The sequence below is a fragment of the Zerene cesonia genome, chromosome 22 (genome assembly GCF_012273895.1).
Source record: "Zerene cesonia ecotype Mississippi chromosome 22, Zerene_cesonia_1.1, whole genome shotgun sequence".
In the NCBI taxonomy this organism is placed as follows: Eukaryota; Metazoa; Arthropoda; class Insecta; order Lepidoptera; family Pieridae; genus Zerene; species Zerene cesonia.
Window position 1 is genome coordinate 1,009,876 of NC_052123.1, and position 21,317 is coordinate 1,031,192.

A 21,317-nucleotide genomic window follows, 5' to 3' on the forward strand; every position below is an offset into this window, starting at 1 on the left:
TTTATAATGATTACTCATTTTAAATGTTATTATTATTGATTTGTCAATAAATAATAAAAGAAACATGGCAAGAATACACAAACCCACATGTGTAGCCTAATTCCATATTTGTACGTTTTTAACCCGCGAAAGCGGAGGAGGTTCTCTGGTAGATGCGATTATTTTTATGTACGCATTACTTTATAGAGAAGCCCGATTTAAATTATTCTTTTTTTATTGAATAGGGTATACCTTGGCACTAGCATTATGAAATTTAGAAAAAAAAAAATACGCTCGTAGCTTGAAAAATAAGGTGATTTCAAGATATTATTTTCGTTTTGGTTTTATAAATTTATACGTTTTGCAGTGCGTATTGTGAGTATGAAGATTGAATTGGTTATAAAAATTAAAATACATCATATTTAGTTCGTGAAATATTTATTAGATTAGAAATTATGTTTATAATATAATATTTACAGCGAGTATTGATTATCGTTTAACATAAACTAATTATTATAAAAATATTTAACCACAATGTTTATTGCACGTAAAATTAATATTTCATTTTTATTCGACTTAATTTTTAAATATTACGACATTAATTAGTAGAATATGCAATAAATATAAGTATATAATAAATTTTAAACAATCGCAATGAGTTACGACATACATTTTCAAGTGTCTTCTGTGTATGGTAACATTTATACAATCTGAAAATATAGTTTTATATATAATATATCACACAAATATTGCACATACCCTGCGGAAACCAACACAGAACCAAAAATCGTGCTTAAATATATTTTTACGACTAGGAATAATTAATATCACGATAGGTATATATAAAGACAAAATTAATGGCTGCGTTTCATGCAACAGCATTGAAATCAATTTAAACATAATTATAACAATATCAACACCAGTATCCATTCAATGGGTTAAAATGCAATTAGTATGGTTTATTGCAGATTTATTTAAGGCAACTATGAATAAATTTTTTGTACGTAACTGCATTTTTTCCATACTAAGGTAACATAGAATGTAATAAATACTAACAGCTATCTGTTAAATAAAGCTTAAAAATGACCGTTATGTTGAAAGTGGTTAAGCTAGGTATTATTAAGTTTTAGAAGCGAATAAACAGTAATCGCATATTCAATAATAACATGACCAACGTAGGGCACCCTATTATAAAAGCGATAGCCACTGATATAATATTTCTATTGTAAGTAAAATGATTGACTCGTAAGAAGCTCGTAAGATATATTACTCAGCGCAAAAAAGTGAAATTGAATATGTTTGATTACCGCTCATTATAACTTCCATAGAGCTCATGACTATTGACATTGTCAACTATTACATCATATAATGACAGTGACAGTTCTAACGCTTTCGTTTTAAGATGCGTACAGATAAAAAGCCATTAAATAGCCGTTAGGTGCCGTTCGGTGGCCTTTGATGGTTTTGTATGTATGCAGTATTATATTGACTATAGGTATGTGGGATCCGTGTCCAGTGGGAACATAATGTATGGGCTGATGATGATGCAATAACCCATAAGCAAGTTTATGTAACGCAGGAAGCGAGATAATGTCAGCTTACGAAAATAATTTGCTTGTTAAAATAACAGCTTTCTAGCGTTTTCACTTGTCATGAAGCAATGGCGGGAATGAGACTCATTTGGCTATATAATTTGACAATGACCATATTTGCCGCCATTTTTTGAAGAGCATTCGTGTTTTGAACACGTCTAAAAGTATTTAAAAGGTTCTTTCAAAAAAAGTGAAATTTAAGTAATTCTAATATAAGGCTTGTTCCGTTTGTAGAAACGTTTAACATTTGTTTCACTTTAGAAATTAGTACTAATGTATTATTTTTAATTTAAATAAATTTGAAAGTTATTGTGTTTTATTTGCACTAACAACAGTCAAAGAATGACCTAAACCTAGCTATAGAAGAAATAATCTTATCACAATTTAATATCAATTCTTGGGATACCCTAGTGAGCTAAAATTTATAAAATGCCTTCCAAAATATTAAGAATCATTCAATCATTATTTACTGATTTTAATACTGAATTGACATTATTTTCCCTTTTTTGTACTTATTCGTTTTTTAAATGGTCGTAACTAATGTCAGCGTGGTAACCACTTGGTCCCGCGGAATAAACCACTTGTTGCATTCTTCCATCTGGCAACAAAACGTGGTAATGACCTTTGGTGCTTTCTCCTTTCTTTGCTTCGTACTGGCCGTAGAAGTTGCCACTGTCGGAGTCGCGAACTCTGTACCCAAACTCGTAGTTCGCTGCGTAGTGTAACTGCAATTAAATAATAAAATATGTGTATTATAATATCAACATAAACTTGGGAGTTGGGCGCATTACGATAGCTATACCAGCTGTGTCGCGCGGTTTTGCCCGCGGACGAACCCGCAAAGCAGGAACCTATTTATGCAAAGATTACCGCCAAATATCATCAAAGTCCGTTCAGTGGTAGACATTCTGAAAAACTTTATATAATACACTGTGTTTACTCCCAAATCTTGGATAAGAAAAATATTTTTTTTATATTGTTATAATAATGATGATGAAAGAGTGTGAAGTCCCGTGTATCCCGTGTGTCATATTGGGGTATGGGGTAGATGATATACATCTGTTTCACTGATCGATTTTTTTTATGGACATGTAGGTGATCAGCCTCTGTGTCCTGCCAGACCAAGACGTTTTTTTTTTTATTGTGCGTCCCCACCGGGCATCGAACCCAGGACCTCTCGGATCTACGATCACGCGTTAACCACTATACCAAGGAGGCGGTCAATGGTAAATGGATGATGAAAGAGGCTTGATATAATATCAAGCCTCTAAATATTTATAGCGTCTGCCTGTTACAAAACTCTAAAAATTTATGAATACTGATAGCATCGATATATGTAACTACATACGTAGAATAATAAAAAAACAATAATTCAACGAGACTTCAACCTTGTTCGACTAAGAGTAGTATTTTAATTATCTGTGAGAAAATGTGCTAAATGAGGCATTAATATGACTAATTATTTTAATCGGATCATATATCATACATGACCTTACTTGGAACGTGGCATTTAATAATAATTTTATGATATAATTTCACGTATTTCTGCCATTATTATTTATTATATGTGTAGATATATTTTGTAATAATACTAAAATACCTAATGAAACAGAGGAACTGGGCAAGACTATCGTTTAAATTATATATTTTATCTTAATGTTTTCTTTTAATTTTAAGTTTGAGGTTAAGAGTATATGGTCATTGGAGTAATATTATTTATTTTGCAACCACATAATTGTTGAATAATTCAGTGTGGTATTTTCATGTATTTTTATGTTATGTTTGAGATAAAAGCTCTTATGTGGATATTTTTCTTTTGTTAATGTCGCAATGTCTTTAAGTTTCATGGATTTCTTAAATTATTTTATAATTAAAAGAAACCTATTTTTACAATATTTTTCTGTATTTTATATTTTAAAGAAACCTATTTTTACAATATGTTTAAAGTCATAGATATTGTAATAGATTTTCTGTTTATATAAATATCTGTACAGAAAATATTATATTGTTTAGTAGAACAGTAAGGTATTAAACGATTCTTAAGGGTTTGTGTATACGTATGATAAAAATGATGAACACTTAATTTTAATGTCTTTTATTATAAAACTACCTACATATATAAATAATACAATGCTTTAAAAATAAATACTTAAAACTATAATTTAACTATTGAATACACTAACTTAATAATATGAGCTTGAGAGAAAGTTAGCTTTACAAAGGCTAAAGTTCAAAAATATACTTTAATATTGCAAAAGACATGTTCAGTAAATGCCTTTTACATCGTTAAATATAATTTCATATATCATAATTGACCTCAATTTAATAGTTGAGCCATAAAAGTTTATGGTGATAACGTTTTAAAATTAAAAACATAGAATTTGATTTGTATTTTTTAAGAGCAGACTTGTCTGTTTTGTAATATTTTTATTGTTAATTATCTGCATCTTAAAACTGGTATTATCTAGTTTAATACACAGATAAGAAAAACCGGAATAACAAATTCATTTAATTCTATACATTTGAATTCAGGTTTTTAGTTCACTAACGAGCTTCAACTTCATTAATAATTTATCAAACCACTTTCAATCTATGCAGCTTATGCAGATTATTCCTAACATTTCTATGCCTATACGGATATCTTTTTCTATATCTTCGTGGGTAATGCACTTTTTTCTCTTTAGAGAGTTGATATACATCTAAATGTTCAATGTTTAAATTGTGGTGACCAATGAGTTCTTTTAATTGAGACTGTGTCAGCATGTACACTGGCTCTAACAGGTTTGGTATGTGCGTTAAAGAATTCACGGGTAAATTAAACTTAAGTGACGAACTGTACGATTGTGCTCCATAAATAGGTACACCGTAGGATGTTGATGGAACTTCATAATGGCTACTTGAAAATTCAGGGTTGTTCCTATATTGACTGTATCTACTCGCGAAACTGCCCTTAGAATCACTTTGAATGTTTACAGGGTTAGGATTTTGTAGGGGTTGGTCTGCTAATCTTATGGCAGTATGTTTTAAAGGTTCGTATTCGTATTCACTAGAACTGAAGTCATCGTAATTGTTATAATCATCTTCTTCGTAAACGGATTCGAAATTGGGCCTTGTTCGTTTTATTTTTGTTGGAACATCATCGTAGTCGTCAATATAGTCTGTTGCTTCACCTACTTGAAAGCTTGGTGTTAAAAATATATTGTAATCGTTACGTTTTTTATTAGAGGGACGTCGCAGTGCTTCCGCTATAGGAGCATCTGTGTTGTTGGAATGAGTTTGTGGTTTATCTAAGGTAACGTTCGAGACGGAAAGTAGAAAAGGAGATGTTTCTAGTTCGGATCGCTTATGCCTAAGATGCGAGATGTATGTTATGTCATTGATACTTACATTTTCATCACCGTATGCCGATACTCCCGTTCCATCTTCTGCTAAATGTTGAACACCTTTGAACTTTGAACTTTCATTTATATCATGTTCTGGATCTTCAGGTTGATAGCCGTAGTGTGTTTTTTCATATGATGGGTCGCCATTGAATATCAATTCCTCATTTATTTTACTAGGTTTATAATCAGTACTAACAGTTTGACTAGCTACTTCTACTTTGTAATAATTTGTGTGAAGAGTACTTGATTCAATTCTTGGCGCTTCAGTAGACAGCTGAGGGGTGACGTAAGTGCTTTTATACGGTGTTGGGTTTTCGATGTCATCTATTTCTTCAGTGATGGGAGTGTAATCGTTTAAGTAATCACTCGAATAAGTATGTGGCTGTTCAGTATAAATTTGATCATAATTGTTGGAGGGTGTTTGCGACGGATCTTTGAGATAATAATATAAATCCAAAGGTGCATGACTATTTTCATCGCTTTCAAAAGATCTATCCGAGTCAACCAATGTTTTGAATTCCGACAACTGTTCTTTAGGGTTTTTCTTCAACAATAATTCCAGTGTATTTATTTCTTTGGCTGCATGGTAATTTTGTACGTTCTTTGGAATATATTTTCCATTGTATAGAACGTTAGGTTGTAAAATGCTAGCTGCTTGTTTTTGTTCCTGAGCAAGACCAATATTTCCATTAGGTTTAATTGTTACGCCCTCTTCAAATGCAGTATTTGGTACATTAGTTTGCGGTTGTTTTGATTCCAAATATTGTTGGTATTCAACCGAGTCATATGATCTATGGTTTCTATTTCTTTCCTTGACTGAATTTGCTCTGATTAACTTTTCCATTGCTTCCACGTTTGCGGTTCTACTTTTAAATTCTTGTCTTTGGTTTGTTTTTGGAATTTGCGTTCTCTGTACATTTCTAGCTGGTATATCGCGAGTGCTTTGTGGAGTTCTTGGTTTAGAGTTTTGTGGTACTCTGACTCTAATTTGCTTACGTGGAATACTGGGTTGCGTGGTTACATCATCTCTAATGATAGCTTGTTGTTGTTCTAGTGCCAGTTGATGACTCTCTTGCGACTCATGATAAGCTTTCATGTAACTATCGATTATTGGGGGACCTTGTGTTAATCTTTGAAGTTGAGCTTTGTGCTGTCGTATTCTTTCAGCGTTGAACATCGCCTGCTGATTGCTAGCGTGCAGCCTGGCATTGTGTGCAGAGTTACCAGCTAACGGATTACCATATGGTAGATTGGAGGGACCACTCGACAATCTTATATCGTCCATCCTCGCTTGTTCATTTATCACTTCATAAACTGGTCTAGCGTTAGTTTTAGCGGCCGTGGTGGTTTGCAAAGCGAGCAGAATCAAGGCTGTGACTAATTTTATCGATCGTGAACGCGCCATTGTATCTGTAAAGAGAAATAATTGATTTAGTTCAATTCCCACTCGTTAGTCATAATTATGAATATGCAGATATATAAATTCCATGTATAATTCAATCACAATACGGAATGGTATCAGAATAATTTTAATTTATGTATGCTTTTAAATATGAAAGACCTGTACAGTACATTATACAAATAACAGGCAGAGCAATAAACGGAAGTGTGACAAAGATTTAAACAGTATTTAATAACCGTAAGTTAGGCCGTGTACAAATATTTCCTTATTTAGATGCTGTATGTCATAACGATACGCGAATACTAATTTGTTTACAAGCTTTCTCTGTGTCAGAGGTAATTGTTGTAAGTAGGTCAACTGTAATTTGCCTTGTGCTAATACGATTGATGGTCTTTTAAATGATAATTTAAACATGTGATATAATATTGTAAGCAGGTTTATGAGAGAATCTGTTTGGGTGATATGTTATTTTACTTGCAATTATATTGTATGCTCCCGGGGCAGTGAGCAATGGCTAAATAGTTTAGTTTAGCTTCAATTAAATTAATCGAGGGCTCGAGAGATAAGCGGGGAAAATTTAAAATTAATTTACATATTATTTATATCATTATTGATGTACTTTTTAAACGATTGTGATGTCAGATAAAATAGACTACATGTGACATGTGTAGAAAGCCTAAAACCACAGTGAAACTATACACGAGGGTGGTAAAATGACATAATATAAAGCCGCTTCCGTCTGTCCCTATGTAAATGTGTGTATTAGCTTAGATCTTTAAAACTGCATAACGGATTTTTTAATACATAGAGCAATTTAAAATAAAGTTTATATTTATAATAGCATCTAATATACTACTCCGAATTAACGCGTACGAAGCCGCGGGTAAAAGTTATGTATATCTTAGTAACCTTTACCAGTTAAATTAGGCATATCATTTGTACGAATGTCCACAATAGGTTTTTGTTCGGGCCAAGGTTGAGTCATAAGTATAAATTGAAAATAACAATGGAGCTAGGTTTTGTTCAAATGAAAATATAATGAGTATCGAGTAGGTATCATTTATTACTACTTCATTAACTTTACTAATAGACCAATGCCTGTTTAAATGATCCATTGACAGAGTTTTTGTGAAGCGAGTAAGCAGAAACAGACGTTAAAATAAAAAAATATCACATAGGACTTTCAAAATAATTTGACCTTTAATTTCTGACATTCATGAATTAAATGCAAATTTTCGATTAAATTAATTTCCTTTTCTCCAACACATGTTACAACATATATTTACTTATTAACTTGTACTTTATTTATTAATGTGATGAATTTGTATGTACATATATTCTTTTCTCCACTAGTGATTAACTTTTTTCATAATATCTTAACCACCCTGGAAACTGATATTTATATAAAAAGTGTTACGCATGTAACGGAATAAATAGGACGGTGAATTCATTTATTATTAATGTTTAGAATAACATTTAAAAATAACGTTTTCTAATAAGCATTTAATGATAGAGTTCGATATTTATGTAACCGACACACACTTGACCTTTCTATGAGCCCAACTATAACTTTCACTATGCATAAAACGAGTATGGCTAGGGTCCAGCCGCAATTTAGTCATTATGGACTTCCCAGGTGTCCAGTTTTTTAACCTGAGATCCGTTATAGACTGGTTAATTGGTTTTGATTTGTAAAGTTCCGTATGTATATCCTATGAACGTATGGAATTCCCGATAATATTATTGAATAGGTTTTATGTTTTATGTCTTAAAAAAAGATCAGATATATAAACGTGCAGAGAAACTTTAATATGTCGCATGTATATTGTCAAAACCGTGATCATCACTAGTGATATTTTTAAGATACACTATTCTTTATAGTATACTAGCTGCGCCCCGCGGTTTCTCCCGCGTAAGTCCGTCCCGTAGGAATATCGGGATCAAAAGTTGCCTACATGTTATTCCAGTTGTCCAGCTGTCTACGTACCAAATTTCATTGCAATCGGTTCAGTAGTTTTTGCGTGAAAGAGCAACAAACACACATCCTTACAAACTTTCGCATTTATAATATTAGTAGGATAGAATAGTGTTGTTTTTTTTTTATGTCATCGTCGACATGGAGGTTGGTCGAGTGATGGTAAGCGCTACCACCGCCCATGAAGATTTTGAGAGGCGTAAAATCAATTATAGACCTAACAAATGAATTGTTGACTTTATTGGAAAGGAATTAAGAAAGGATTGACGAGAGGAATACGGTTAGGACTGAGGGGTTAGAAAAAGGAAGTGGGCCTGCGTTCTTGTCTTGTCTATCTAAGATTGTACCACGGGCGAAGCTGGGCGGACTGCCTCTTATATGCCTATTTAAATATATTATACACTAACACTACGACATTTTTTACCGATCTAACAACAATTAAGTTTGACGAAACCATTTCTCATCCGATAACCCATTATCGCAGATCAGTAAAAACACACGCCTGGGAACAATTTATTTCAATCGAGTACTAGCATTGTTCATATTTTCACAGTCACTTTACTGTTTTTATGCAAAAGAAGTAATAAGGACTCCTTATATAGGATTTATTCATGAAAATTTAATCATATGTGTTTTTTCTAATTCAGTTTTGGAGTCAGGAGTGTCAGGAGAGTCAGGAGTGAAAAAGAAACAGATAGACAAACGGTTACTTTTGAATTTATACTAATTAGTAGGATGTGAAGCAATTCGAAGGAGTTTAGCTATCTATCATCCGTCTCATATACATTAATTATCATAAAACACGTAAATAAATGACATGATTACAGAATAAGTCCATAAACTATCTATTGGAATATTTGGTTGCCGCCAGTCAATTAAAAAATTGCCTACGTTGATAGATGTAGGTATTTTTTTATATTCAGCTTCACCTGTACGTTTGCATGTTTATATGTAATTTATTCCTTACAACATTGAGTCACTTAAAACGGGGGGATTTAATTTAAACTTTTTACATATTTCTAGAATCATGAAATCTGTGACAATATATTAATGAGTTTATATTTTTCGCCTCATAAGAATCGCTTGGATTAAACAATTGCCCCACTTTGTATAAAACCAATTAGTATAATAATTTAATTCTATCATTATCGATATTCTTTAGTTTCTTGAAACTGTACATGGAAACTCTCTTAAAACATTTTGGAAATCACTGGTCTATACGATACGAATGATTGCATCAAATGTTGACGAGTGTGTCATGATATTTACCAATTCGGAATTGCATTTCTCAAAATGGAATTATTGGCACTTCCCGGAATCTGATACGTGTTGCATTTTTAAAGCTACTTATTTGGAATTTAAAAATACCATATGGAAAGTTGTTTTATGATGTGTCGCGTATAAACATACATAACGAATGTAATCGACTATTTTTGACTTTTTTTCGATTCATATTAAAAGTAAAAATTTAATTCAAACTTTGTACACTTATCAAGGATCAGTAATAATACAATAATTTCATGTGTTTATCTTATTATCCTGATTAGAATTGGACATAATAATTTCCTTACGTATACATTGTATTAAATCAAGTTATTATAAAGACAAGTTATTATAAAGACTATCTAGTTTATTGTATCATTTACGTGTTTTTTTATTATTTAGTAACTACATTTATATCATTTTTTAAATTCGAGACGGTAATTTCTTTAACTCCTACTAATATTAACGGGAAAGTTTGTTACTATGGATGGATAGATGTATGGATGTATGTTACTTTTTGGACGCGAAAACACCGTATCATATCTGCGTGAAATTTGTTTTTTTATGAAATTTGTACAGAGATAGATCATAGTATGGATAGTAAATAATCGAGTGACGCCGCGGGTTATAGGTAGTTTACAATAATCTTAAGTCCTGAATCCTCATCCTGAAGTGCATTGAAGTGCTATTACTATTATTTCAAAGTTATAACATTAACCGATAATATAGAATGAATGGTGCCTAAAAGCAGGTTATATAAATATTCATATATTTATATTATACATACATGGCTGTAATATGAATTGATTTCACAATTCCTTCCTACACAATTCGGAAGCTAAAACACACACACACACACATACATACAAAATGCTTTTTGATAAATATGAATTATTATTATTTGAAGGTATAAGGTATACTAATTAAAAGGGGGATTTAGCGCGCGCCTTACTTATAAATGTGTATGAAAGTTATATGTATTATCTGTGGCTGTAGGATATAATACCACAGATAACATAATACTATACTAGTTGTTATTTCTAGTATAATAATATTATTATATGATAGCTATAGACTACCAGTAAGCCAATAAACTACCGTAAGAATCTATACTCTATATTCTATCTTCTTTCTTTCCTTCTTACTCTATACCAAAAACAAAAAATGAAGTATCTTACTAAACGCATATGCTATTTATATCCCTAAATGGTAAAGTTAAGAGGAACAGTGTTTGCCGGGGCAGCATCATCAGTCAGCAAATGGAAAATAAACGCAGAATTAATAGAAACGGGTCAAGTGCGAGTCGGATTCAAAAAAAATAAAAATAGTTTGTGCAGCTGCAAACAAATTTCACCCATCCAATTTATGACCGTGCTTACCGTTACTTAACCCTGACTTTTAATTTTACGCACATCAAATTCCATCAAGACATGCTAAATAGCTTATGCATAAAAAATGTATGCAGACTAGATTATTATAGGCATTCATTTTTTATGATTACATAAACCCACCTTCTGCCACATTCGGGTAAAGGAAATGGCGACCTACAATTATGAAATAAAAGAAAGAAATGTCATCCTAACAAACAACGAAATAACGTTTTCCAAAAACGGTATTGCTCATCACGGCCATGAACGTTATATAACTATTACACAATAACGGAACCAAATTGTGCGGAAGTATCGCCGAATGTGACCGACTTGTCATGGATTTAAGGAAATGAGATATTGAGTGATAACCTGTGGTGCAGCGTGCAATTTCTAAACGTGTGTTCTTCTAATCAAAAAAAAAAAACAAACTTATTCCAAAATGGAATGTGTTTTATATAAATGTACGGAATAGTTGTCAATACGGGCGTAGTTACCCTTTAATTTTGGGGAGGGTTTAATTAAATCTAAATGTGTATAACTCATATCCCAGAAAAAATCTCCCTTCGAGTTTTTTATCGATAAAAAATAACTAGTACATGAGATAGGGCGCACATATTAAATTATAATATCTTTACATTTCATCATTTTAACCTAACTTACTTCTAGGCTGCGCCTATTAGGTATTATATTATTACTATTTGTATTATACATGGCTAGATTCATCATCATCATCAGCCCTTATATGTTCCCACTGCTGGGACACAGGCCTCCTATGAGGGTTCAGGCCACCACACCAGAGCCCCTCTTCGAACCCCGACTAGTCGATTTTGAAGTCCGATGTTCTCACCACTGAACCACCACTGATTTTTAGATGGCTAGATTGAGCAATATTAAACCTTGTACATACTTTTACGTTATGGTTGTTAAATAAAATCTACATAAATCATTCATTGATATAAAAAAACTGTAAATCTAATAAATTTTTCGTTTTATGATTTGTTTGAACGAACTTTACCTCGAGAACTACTATTTCGAATTGAAAAATACTCTTAGTGTTTGATAGTCCTTTTATAGATCAAGGCATTTACACTTAAACCAACAAGGAACAAGAAATAAAAATGGGAATAATAATTCCTCCCAAGAGTAGACAGGCGGTATTGGTAAAAATATTTTGTAGTCATAAATTTTATGAACTTTTTCATTTAAATATAGGTGTATTTTATTAATTACACTATATTCGGTTTATCAACCGAAAATAATATTATTTCTTTTATTATTTAAAATAAAGTTCACGTTTCATGCCCTTATAAGAACAGCGTAAAGTTCATAAGTTAAAGTTTAAAGCGAAAGTGGAACTCCTTGAAGCCTACTTGACAATGGATACTATAAATAACTTAGATCAAGTATTTAGGTGAAATAATTAAGTGCATTGTATTGTTATTTTGTGTTAATTACTGCACTTATGTGAAAAACTAATCATTCAATATGACGATTATTTATTATTTATTTGACATTTATTTTCTATACTTTTTATATTGATTTATATAACGATTTACGATTTTTTTGTCCTTTATGTTTTTGGTAAGAAACTGTATTGCTCACTATATTTTTTAAAAGATTATTTATCGTGGCAATAGGGCCATATGCCTAATTAATATTTATGCCGATTGTTTTATGACTCTCATATGACCAAACAAGTATTATACATTTATATCTTGTAAATATTGTATAATTTACAAGATATAAATGTATAATTTAAATAAATCGATTTAAACATAAACTCAATACAGTGCACTAAAGCGTTTTTGCTAAAACCTTAAATAAACATAAGATCATACGTACATAATTTAAAATCCGAAAAGCGCGCACAAATAAAAAGTACGTTATTAAAAAACTAACGCATTGACACACATTTCACAGATAATGAATTAAATTATTAGTCTATGGATTTAAACAGATGGCGTGAGCGCGCCAAAATGATCGTTGCCTCACTGAAGCTTTGACGCCAATGTAGTAGCATAAATCGATTTGCGAATGTTTTTGTCTAAGAGGGGGAGGGAATTAAGCACTAGATTATACTATTTTATAAATGTTATCTAAATCTAAGCTTGTAACGCATATTAATGAGATTTCAACATTAAAAATACATCATTTTAATAACCTAATATTTTATCCTGCAGTATATAGGGGAGATTTTAATTAAATTATGCTGTTAGATAATAAGTGTGATGTAATTAAAATTAATCGTTGTTTACTTTATGTTTCATTAATTATTACTACATTAATTATTAAGGCATCATTCAATGGCTTAAAAAATCTTAAATATCAGAGGATACCAGCTTGTTGGATGTCAAATGTTTATTGATAAACATTATATATTTAAGAAATATGTTGTATGATTATTTATATATTATATGTATCATAAACTTGTATTAATTCACGATTAAATTTGTTTCAATATTAAATAATAATTTCTGAGGATTTATATTCCTGAGCTCATTCTATCTATTCTTTAAAAAATTCTCAAAATCAGGACAGGACAGGACAAGTTATCGTTAAAGTTAAACGAAACATGATCCAAATGAATAATTAAGAGATTAATGCTATTTGTATTCATAGTACCGTGTATCATTAAATGGAACGTGTTTTTGTAAGCAAATTTAACAATACTGGCGTAATGTAATAATTGAATTTAATGTTATTCTTATCGGAATTCACGCAACTTTGTCCATGTCAAATATAATGTATTTATAAGTAATACTCCATGTCATGTGCTGTAAAATGACTTCTATGTGTGTTCAAGCGTAGTCAAACTTTAACTATCTCCTAGTGAAAATTCAAATAATAAAAGAGGTTCAAAGCAGTGCAAATTATCCTACTAAAATTTGGAATAAATATGATTGAAATATTAAATATATCGCTTATTATTTGATTCTAAACGATAAAGCATAATTTATTTAGAATTTTTTGTTTATAACTCTATACAGAACATATTTTATAATTTCATTCGTATTTTCAAGCGGCTCGTTGGTCTAGGGGTATGATTTTCGCTTAGGGTGCGAGAGGTCCCGGGTTCAAATCCCGGACGAGCCCGCAGAACCATTTTTATTTTTTTTCAATAATATTTTTATCAACGTTTTTCTCACCATCATATTTTAATGAAAATGTAATAAATAAATTGTTAAAGTCAAAAGTTTTTTCATTGATCTCGAGTTTCAAGATTCGAAACTACACCTACTAAATATGAAGGAATTACTTTTAAAATTATGTGTATTATACGTGCGAAATATACATATAAATTGTTCATCGAAAAGTTTTGATTAAAATAATAAATGTCTTAATTAGATTAACGAATGTATGGGTATTTTTTCTTAACGCCATCTAGGAGAAGTAATCAAATGTTTGGGTAATTATTTATAATAGTTCGTTCAATCGCGTATAGATGGCGCTTTTAACAAAATTGTCAACACATAAACATTGAATGTGTAGAATATAGATAATGTAGAATGATTATAATTTTTATGTTTTCGTCTTTTAGGTTGGATATATTATGTATGCATTTAATTTTAATAAATTATGCTTTAAGTTGGGTTATTTAACCTTTTAGTTATTTATAAATTCTAAAACAAATTTATTGAAAGTGTTGTTTATTTTACCATCTTAGGCAAAGAGTAATCGCTGGTCTTAAGCCTTGGCTTTCACAAGGTATTTTCCAGGTTATTAAAAGCCACTGGACACGGGTCCGCCCGTGTAAGAGTCGCTAATGCAAATTGCTACAAATTACAAATTCAACAAAAAAAAAAAAATCACCAACATCCGTTGAACCATACTTGAGCGGTGTAACTAATCGACTTCATACTTTTTATACACAAGCGGTCCATCCCGGCTTCGCCCGTGGCATTTATATCCTAAGAGCACTCAGGTCACGTACATACAAAACAGTTAAAGATTTTTGAAATCGGTTCAGTACAAATAAACAAAATCTGTGTATACAGATACATGCACAGATTATTTAACAATACATACTCACCAATATACCCACAGGTCAAATAATTAGACATAACGCTAGTGATAAAAAATAAATAAATAAAATCTTATGTACAAATTAGGTACATGATAGACAGTTATGTTTATCCTTGGATGCTAACTGATTTAACAGTCGAATACCAATAAACCCTTTTTTTAAATAAGTAAAACCACAGATAACATAATACCATACTGGTAAATGTTAAAACAGTGTAATGACGATTCAAAAGTGCTTCTATTAGAAATCTAATTGAATAAATAAAAGTTTGAGTTTGAGTTTTAAATTTACTATAACGAGAACATAAAAAACACCATTCTTAGGAAAAGCATTTATTTTTATTTATTCAATTTCTAAAAAATTTCACTAAACGTTATCAAAACTTAAATACTGGTCATGAAATAATCTTCAGGTGGGCACGGATCATTCGTATCGATCGGTTTGTATCTATAAATCTTACCTCTAGTACCTATTATAATATTATTTCTATGATCAAAAGCCATGCCCGTTATTTTGAAGCCCAATTGGCCAATTTTAACTGGCAGGATACTCTTCGTGAACAGTCGGAACAACGACCCCTTCACAGCCACGATAGCCTCATCGTGCTTATTCAGTTTTAATATATACTTTAACTCCCTGGAGAACCCCTTGTACTGTATCGGTTCGTAGAGATCCACCGAAAAGAAATACAATCTACCATCCACGTATTCGTAAAACGCGTTCCCTTTCCCGTCCAAAACGAAATTGTAGGCTTTCGGTATCTTCTCATATCGTTTTATCGCTGCGGAACCGTTGACGAATCGAAAAATTTCATGATTGTGCCCAGTGGTTATGTACATTTGGTTGTCTGTTTTATCTATAAAGATGCTTCGTATGTCGTCGTCGCCTATTGGTCTGTCGGCGACTATTTCGGGCCTGGAATAATCGTATGTGACCAGCCCTTGATTTGTTCCAATATATATCACGTTATTCGCTACGTCGATGCCGACACATTGTCCTATATAATCGTCGGATACTGGCAACTCTTTGACTCCGAGAGCCCCGTGTTTTAGTATGTGTATACCTTTGGTATAATTCCTTTTATGCAGTAGGAAAAATATGTTCTCCGTTCTGGGATCGATTGCCATTCCCGTGGGGTAACCGTCTATGGCAGCTATCAGCTGTCTCTTGTAATATTCGTTTCCGATTTTGACCCTTTCGCATTTATCAGCTGCCAGTTCAGTGATAAAGATGGTGGAGAGTAAGATGCTTATTATTTTTCTTAAAGCTTTCATGATTCAACATGTCAGTCCTGGAACAAAAAGTAAAACCTCTTTAACAAGAATTTTTTTTAAGCAATTAAAAAAAATAATTGACAGAACGCGCTTTGTAGCTATTCTTTTTTTAAATATAAAGCATTGATTAACTCCATACCTAGTGCAAGTGGTGAAGGGATATTGCAGTATGGATGACATCCGCCTCTTTATAAAACATGTTCATTGTTATGTCATTGGAGAGCAGTTTGTAAATATAATGCGTTTCGGCGATACAAAGGGTGTGTTTGGTTTCTAGATTGGTTAATTTAAACTGCTATTTTCAACAAAAAACTAAATCCCCTTCAAATTACTAGAACTAGACCGAGTTTAAATGGGACCACATAGGAGGCAGGTTATGTAATAAAAAAAGGATCGTCAAAATCGGTTCAACCAGTAGAAAGTTATCAGGCAACAAGCACAAAAAATGCAGTCGAAATGATAAGCCTCTTCTTTTTAGAAGTCGGTTAAAAAGAGTCGAGTATGTGATCATAGAAGAAAGTCGTGTTAGTTACATCACTTATAACTCAAGAATGGCTGAACGGATTTCAATGATTACTTCATCCGATTTGACTCCGATTCAAATAGTATAATTACTGTTAAAATTTTGAAAGAGTAAATAAATGATCCCATGCTTTTTGATAAATTATGTTGCTGTCTCATTTTTATAATAGTTATAAAATATCTTACACACAGAATTGACCCTCCATATCCAAGTATAGCTGTTCGCCCCGACTCCGCCCGTCGTACATATAGCCTATGTCACTATGTGGAGTTGCAGATGTTTAATGGTGAAAGAACTTTTTATTTCGGTCCAGGGGTTTTAGCGTAAAAACGTTACGAACATACAAAACAATAAACATTCTAAAGATTCCTCTTCAAAAATATTAGTGTAGATAGCCGCTAACACAAAATGCGTCGCGGATTGTTAGATGTTTAAGTTACTCAGTTAAAAATCCTATCCTATCCTATCCTACATTAATCCTACTAATATTATAAATGCGATGGTTTGTTACTAAAGATGTATGTGTTTGTGTATGTTTGTTACTCTTTCACGCCAAAACTACAGAACCGATTGCAATGAAATTTGGTACGTAGATAGCTGGACAACTGGAATAACACATAGGCAACTTTTTATTCGATATTCCTACGGGATACAGACATACGCGGGGCGCAGCTAGTCATTTATATATATGTCGTTTAAAATTAAAGTGTGTTCACATTATATCCAAAGTAGTATTCAGTGTTCGTAAGAAAAAATTATACCAGAGATGAGAGATAAATTATACCATACTGTATAAGTTACTATTGGTGAATTACTAGAAATTGTGACGTAATTAATATAATGGTAATGTTATGATCACATCATATATCTGGCGAACAGAAAAAGGGCTTACATTTATAACAATAATATTTCAGTCGTTATTCAGCCCTTTGTGAAAGAATCAGTGTTTAATAATAGATTATATTATAACAAAGGTAAGACAACAGAATATTATAGCCTCTAATGCGTTTAGTTAAAAAAAATCTAACTTCGTTGCTGTTTTTATTGAACCAATGCCTATGATTATCATAGAAATAGGATGTAATAGGCTACTAATTTAAAAAATTATTAGGAATATGAGAAATAAATAATCAGTATTAAAAATAGACATTCAAAGGTAATTAAACTCAGTTCTAATTAAAATCATTTAATTATTGGCACATTTCATATTCGTAAATAACTCCAGTGGTAGATACATACATACTGTCTCCGTTAAATGCAATACCAGCTGGGACATAGTCTAAATTCATTAATTTCTTTGGTATAATATTATCAGGTTTCAACCAGTAAAGGCCGTCATTTGCCGCTAATATGACTCTTCCATTATCATCAACGGCTATTGCTCTGGCAGCATTTTTTGGAATACCAACATATTCGATAGATTCTTGAAAGTCTTTAAGTAAAACTTTAATAAATTTCGAGTCACATTCGTAAAATATATTTTCATCTGAATCCACGGCCATTATGAAAGCACAGGGTACGTTTTCGACGCGGTGCTTTTCAGTGTTCGCATCGATTTTATAAACTTCATTGTCAGGGAATAATACAGCGTATAAATCATCAGAGTTTCTAGGTTTAAATAGCTGTACTATGTCTTCATCTTTCATGCCAATGAAGTTGGCTCTGTCTGTTCCATTGAGTATATGAAGACCATCATCACTGGCTATGTAAACTTTACTATTTCTCACATCCACCGCAGCTGCTTGACCGTTAACATTGTCAATTAGAATTGGCTGAGTACCTCGTAATATATATTGATCCATTTTAGTCTGAATTTCATCGTTCTGCAGTGTTTCCAGATCTATTAACGTGAATAGAAGATCTTTGCTAAGCGGATCGTAGACTAAGTTTGTCGGTAAACCCTTCATGGTTAATATCGTTGATTTTGAGTATTTTGCATTGTCGAAAACGTGTGAGCATTGGTCTGCTACCGCTGATGAGATGAGTAGGAATAATAGCAGCATTTTTATCTGAAATAAGTAGTTTAAATTCATGAATGTTGTATGGACGTTAAAAGTAAATTTAAGGACTTTTCTAACAGGGTCATGTCAGGATTCAATGGCGAACTGGTTATCTTATACCTTTAAATGAGCAATTCTTGTATATATATATATACTTATATATATAATTGGAATCTCGGAATCGGCTCCAACGATTTTCATGAATTTTAGTGTATAGGGGTTTTCGGGGGCGATAAATCGATCTAGCTAGGATTTTTTTTTAGAAAATGTCATATTCGTGTTTTATTCGTGTTTTTTTTTTCCTGACATCTATTGGTGAATAATAATACTATTGTGCTTCGTAGATAGCTGGACAACTGAAATAACACATAGGCACTTTTTATACCGATATTCCTACGGGATACGGTTACGCAGAACACTTACGCGGTTTCAACCGCGGGTCACAGCTAGTTAATTTATTATCCGACATATCAAATTCGATTGCTCTAAATAGTAATGATTTAGTGTAGAGGATATAATAATAATTATTTATTTATTAAATAGCAGTACCATAAGAATACAACATGAAAATAAAAGCTCGTATTTTAGTCTAGAATCTAAAACAGTTACTATCTTAGAAGCGTATATAGCATTACTAATTATTATAAAATGATCGTTTGTAAATTTAATGATGGTTCTTTATATATTTATCGTTACATAATACGCCATTATTTACAATATTCCCATATATAAAATTATATTCAATATACTTCAAAAAATTTATCATCAAGTGATTATTTTGCGATTATTATTTTATCGTTAATTTAGTAATTTAAACTGACACCATATTTACCATAGATGTATATTACATTTTAAATGCAGATAAATAATTTTTACGAATTTAATTAAACGTATTATTGTTGTGAATGGACTTTTTAAGGTCATACAGGAATACTGAGAGTTATCTGAGGTTAACAGAGAAATGATACACTGCTGTAAACAAATAACACATTATTTATCATATTTTTAATGTAAAACGATTAATTACATGTTCGCGTTTGTTATGATTATTTATAGCTTTTGAGACTTCCGTAGTTTTCAAAGGAAAGCTTTAATGTCCTTGTTTTATTAACAAATGTGTTTCTAAATATCAGCATGCATATTTAGAATATAAAGACTTTTTAGCGTATTGTAATGTGTGGATAATATATTTGAACGATTGCATATATCTCTCTGAATAAATAATTCCTAATAATGCCTTTTGTTTAGCGTTTTCACATATAAATGCTTGATTCAATTATTTGAGTGACAAAACGCGATATTTAAAACGAATAACATAGTCAATTTGTGAAAATTCACAATTTTAAATTATTATACAACTATTTTTATTTTTAATTTAACCCGACGTAAATTACATTATCTGTGAAAAATCTAAAAAATAAAATTTAAAAATGATAATGCTTATTATGTATTGAATGCTTATTATATATCAATGTTAGTAGGGCAATAATATCTAGTCTAATAATAAATAACGATATATTCAATGTAATTATTGTAAATTATATGCAATTACTTACGATCGCTGTACACACTCGTTTGATATCTATTCAAAATGGAACTGACGTTTGTTTCTATTAAATATATCGAGAGTTCAACGCACTTTATCAATTTAGTACAAATCGAGGATTTAATACAAAAATCACTGCTATTAACTAACTTCGAAAGTAAAAATAGTCGTATGTTTTCGTAGTTAATGCGAATGTTTATGTATTGTATTTGTTTGTATCGACTTTGAAATAAGATTAACAGTGGAACTAGAATATATGTTGTTATATAGGAAGGAAGGAAATATAGATTATGTTTCCATTGTGATACGAATAGTTTATGTTAGAAGTTATTCGCGTCTAATCGTGTTACTTTTATTTCGTATACGATTTGTGAGCGCGTATCAAATAGTTTTCTTTATAAGAAATTAGTTATTTACTGAATTTTAAACACGATTAATTAATTGCATTTATTTATTTATTCTTTATTGCACACTTTCACACTTTCAAAATATAAAAAAGAAATAAAATTTAACAAAAACTAGTATGCAAAGGGTGGCCTTATGGCTAAAAGCCATCTCTACCAGGCAACCGTTTCTTTCTTATTTCTTAACCTGAAGTTTTTTTTTCAGAGAACTGTTTTGAGCACGTCACTTATTAAGTTTCGTTTATAATAAAAAATCGAATGAATTTTAACAAACGACGAAACAAGCAGGAACTTAATTCAACTGTGTTTATTTTTGACTGGATGAACCTATTTTGAGGATTCTATTTTTATTCGAAATCTAGTGCCTTACTAATAACAGTAAATATAGTAATTCTCATCTGTCTGCCTCCTCTACACACCTAAATCCGATTTGGATAAAATTTGTTACATAGATAGTTTTTAGATCGGAGTCATAGGACACTTTTCATCACGGAAATTCCCTGAACTTATCAAATTTCATCGAATTCAGTTCCGCGACCAGACAGACAGAGTTACTTTCGCATTTCTAGAATTTCCACCAGC

General features: G+C 31.5%; 3 protein-coding genes and 1 non-coding gene across 4 annotated transcripts; 1 reads left to right on the top strand and 3 right to left on the bottom strand.

Moving 5' to 3' along the window:
- Window positions 1-799: 799 nt before the first annotated feature.
- LOC119836047 lies at window positions 800-12,960 on the bottom strand. The gene is made up of 3 exons (XM_038361258.1): window positions 12,807-12,960; window positions 4,959-6,364; window positions 800-2,296 (listed from the first exon to the last, which is right to left on the bottom strand). Exons 2-3 carry the CDS (start codon window positions 6,357-6,359, stop codon window positions 2,084-2,086), a joined length of 1,614 nt encoding a protein of 537 aa, XP_038217186.1. The 5' UTR covers window positions 6,360-6,364; window positions 12,807-12,960; the 3' UTR covers window positions 800-2,083.
- Window positions 12,961-13,985: 1,025 nt separating this feature from the next.
- On the top strand, window positions 13,986-14,057 carry Trnap-agg. Its single transcript has one exon. It is a non-coding gene; the product is annotated as a tRNA-Pro (tRNA).
- Window positions 14,058-15,371: 1,314 nt separating this feature from the next.
- On the bottom strand, window positions 15,372-16,262 carry LOC119836081. The gene has a single exon (XM_038361300.1). It carries the CDS (start codon window positions 16,260-16,262, stop codon window positions 15,372-15,374), a length of 891 nt encoding a protein of 296 aa, XP_038217228.1.
- A 1,696-nt stretch (window positions 16,263-17,958) lies between these two features.
- LOC119836041 lies at window positions 17,959-20,593 on the bottom strand. Its single transcript, XM_038361252.1, has 2 exons — window positions 20,342-20,593; window positions 17,959-18,794 (listed from the first exon to the last, which is right to left on the bottom strand). The coding sequence occupies exon 2, from the start codon at window positions 18,786-18,788 to the stop codon at window positions 17,976-17,978; it is 813 nt and encodes a 270-aa protein (XP_038217180.1). The 5' UTR covers window positions 18,789-18,794; window positions 20,342-20,593; the 3' UTR covers window positions 17,959-17,975.
- Between the last annotated feature and the right edge of the window lie 724 nt (window positions 20,594-21,317).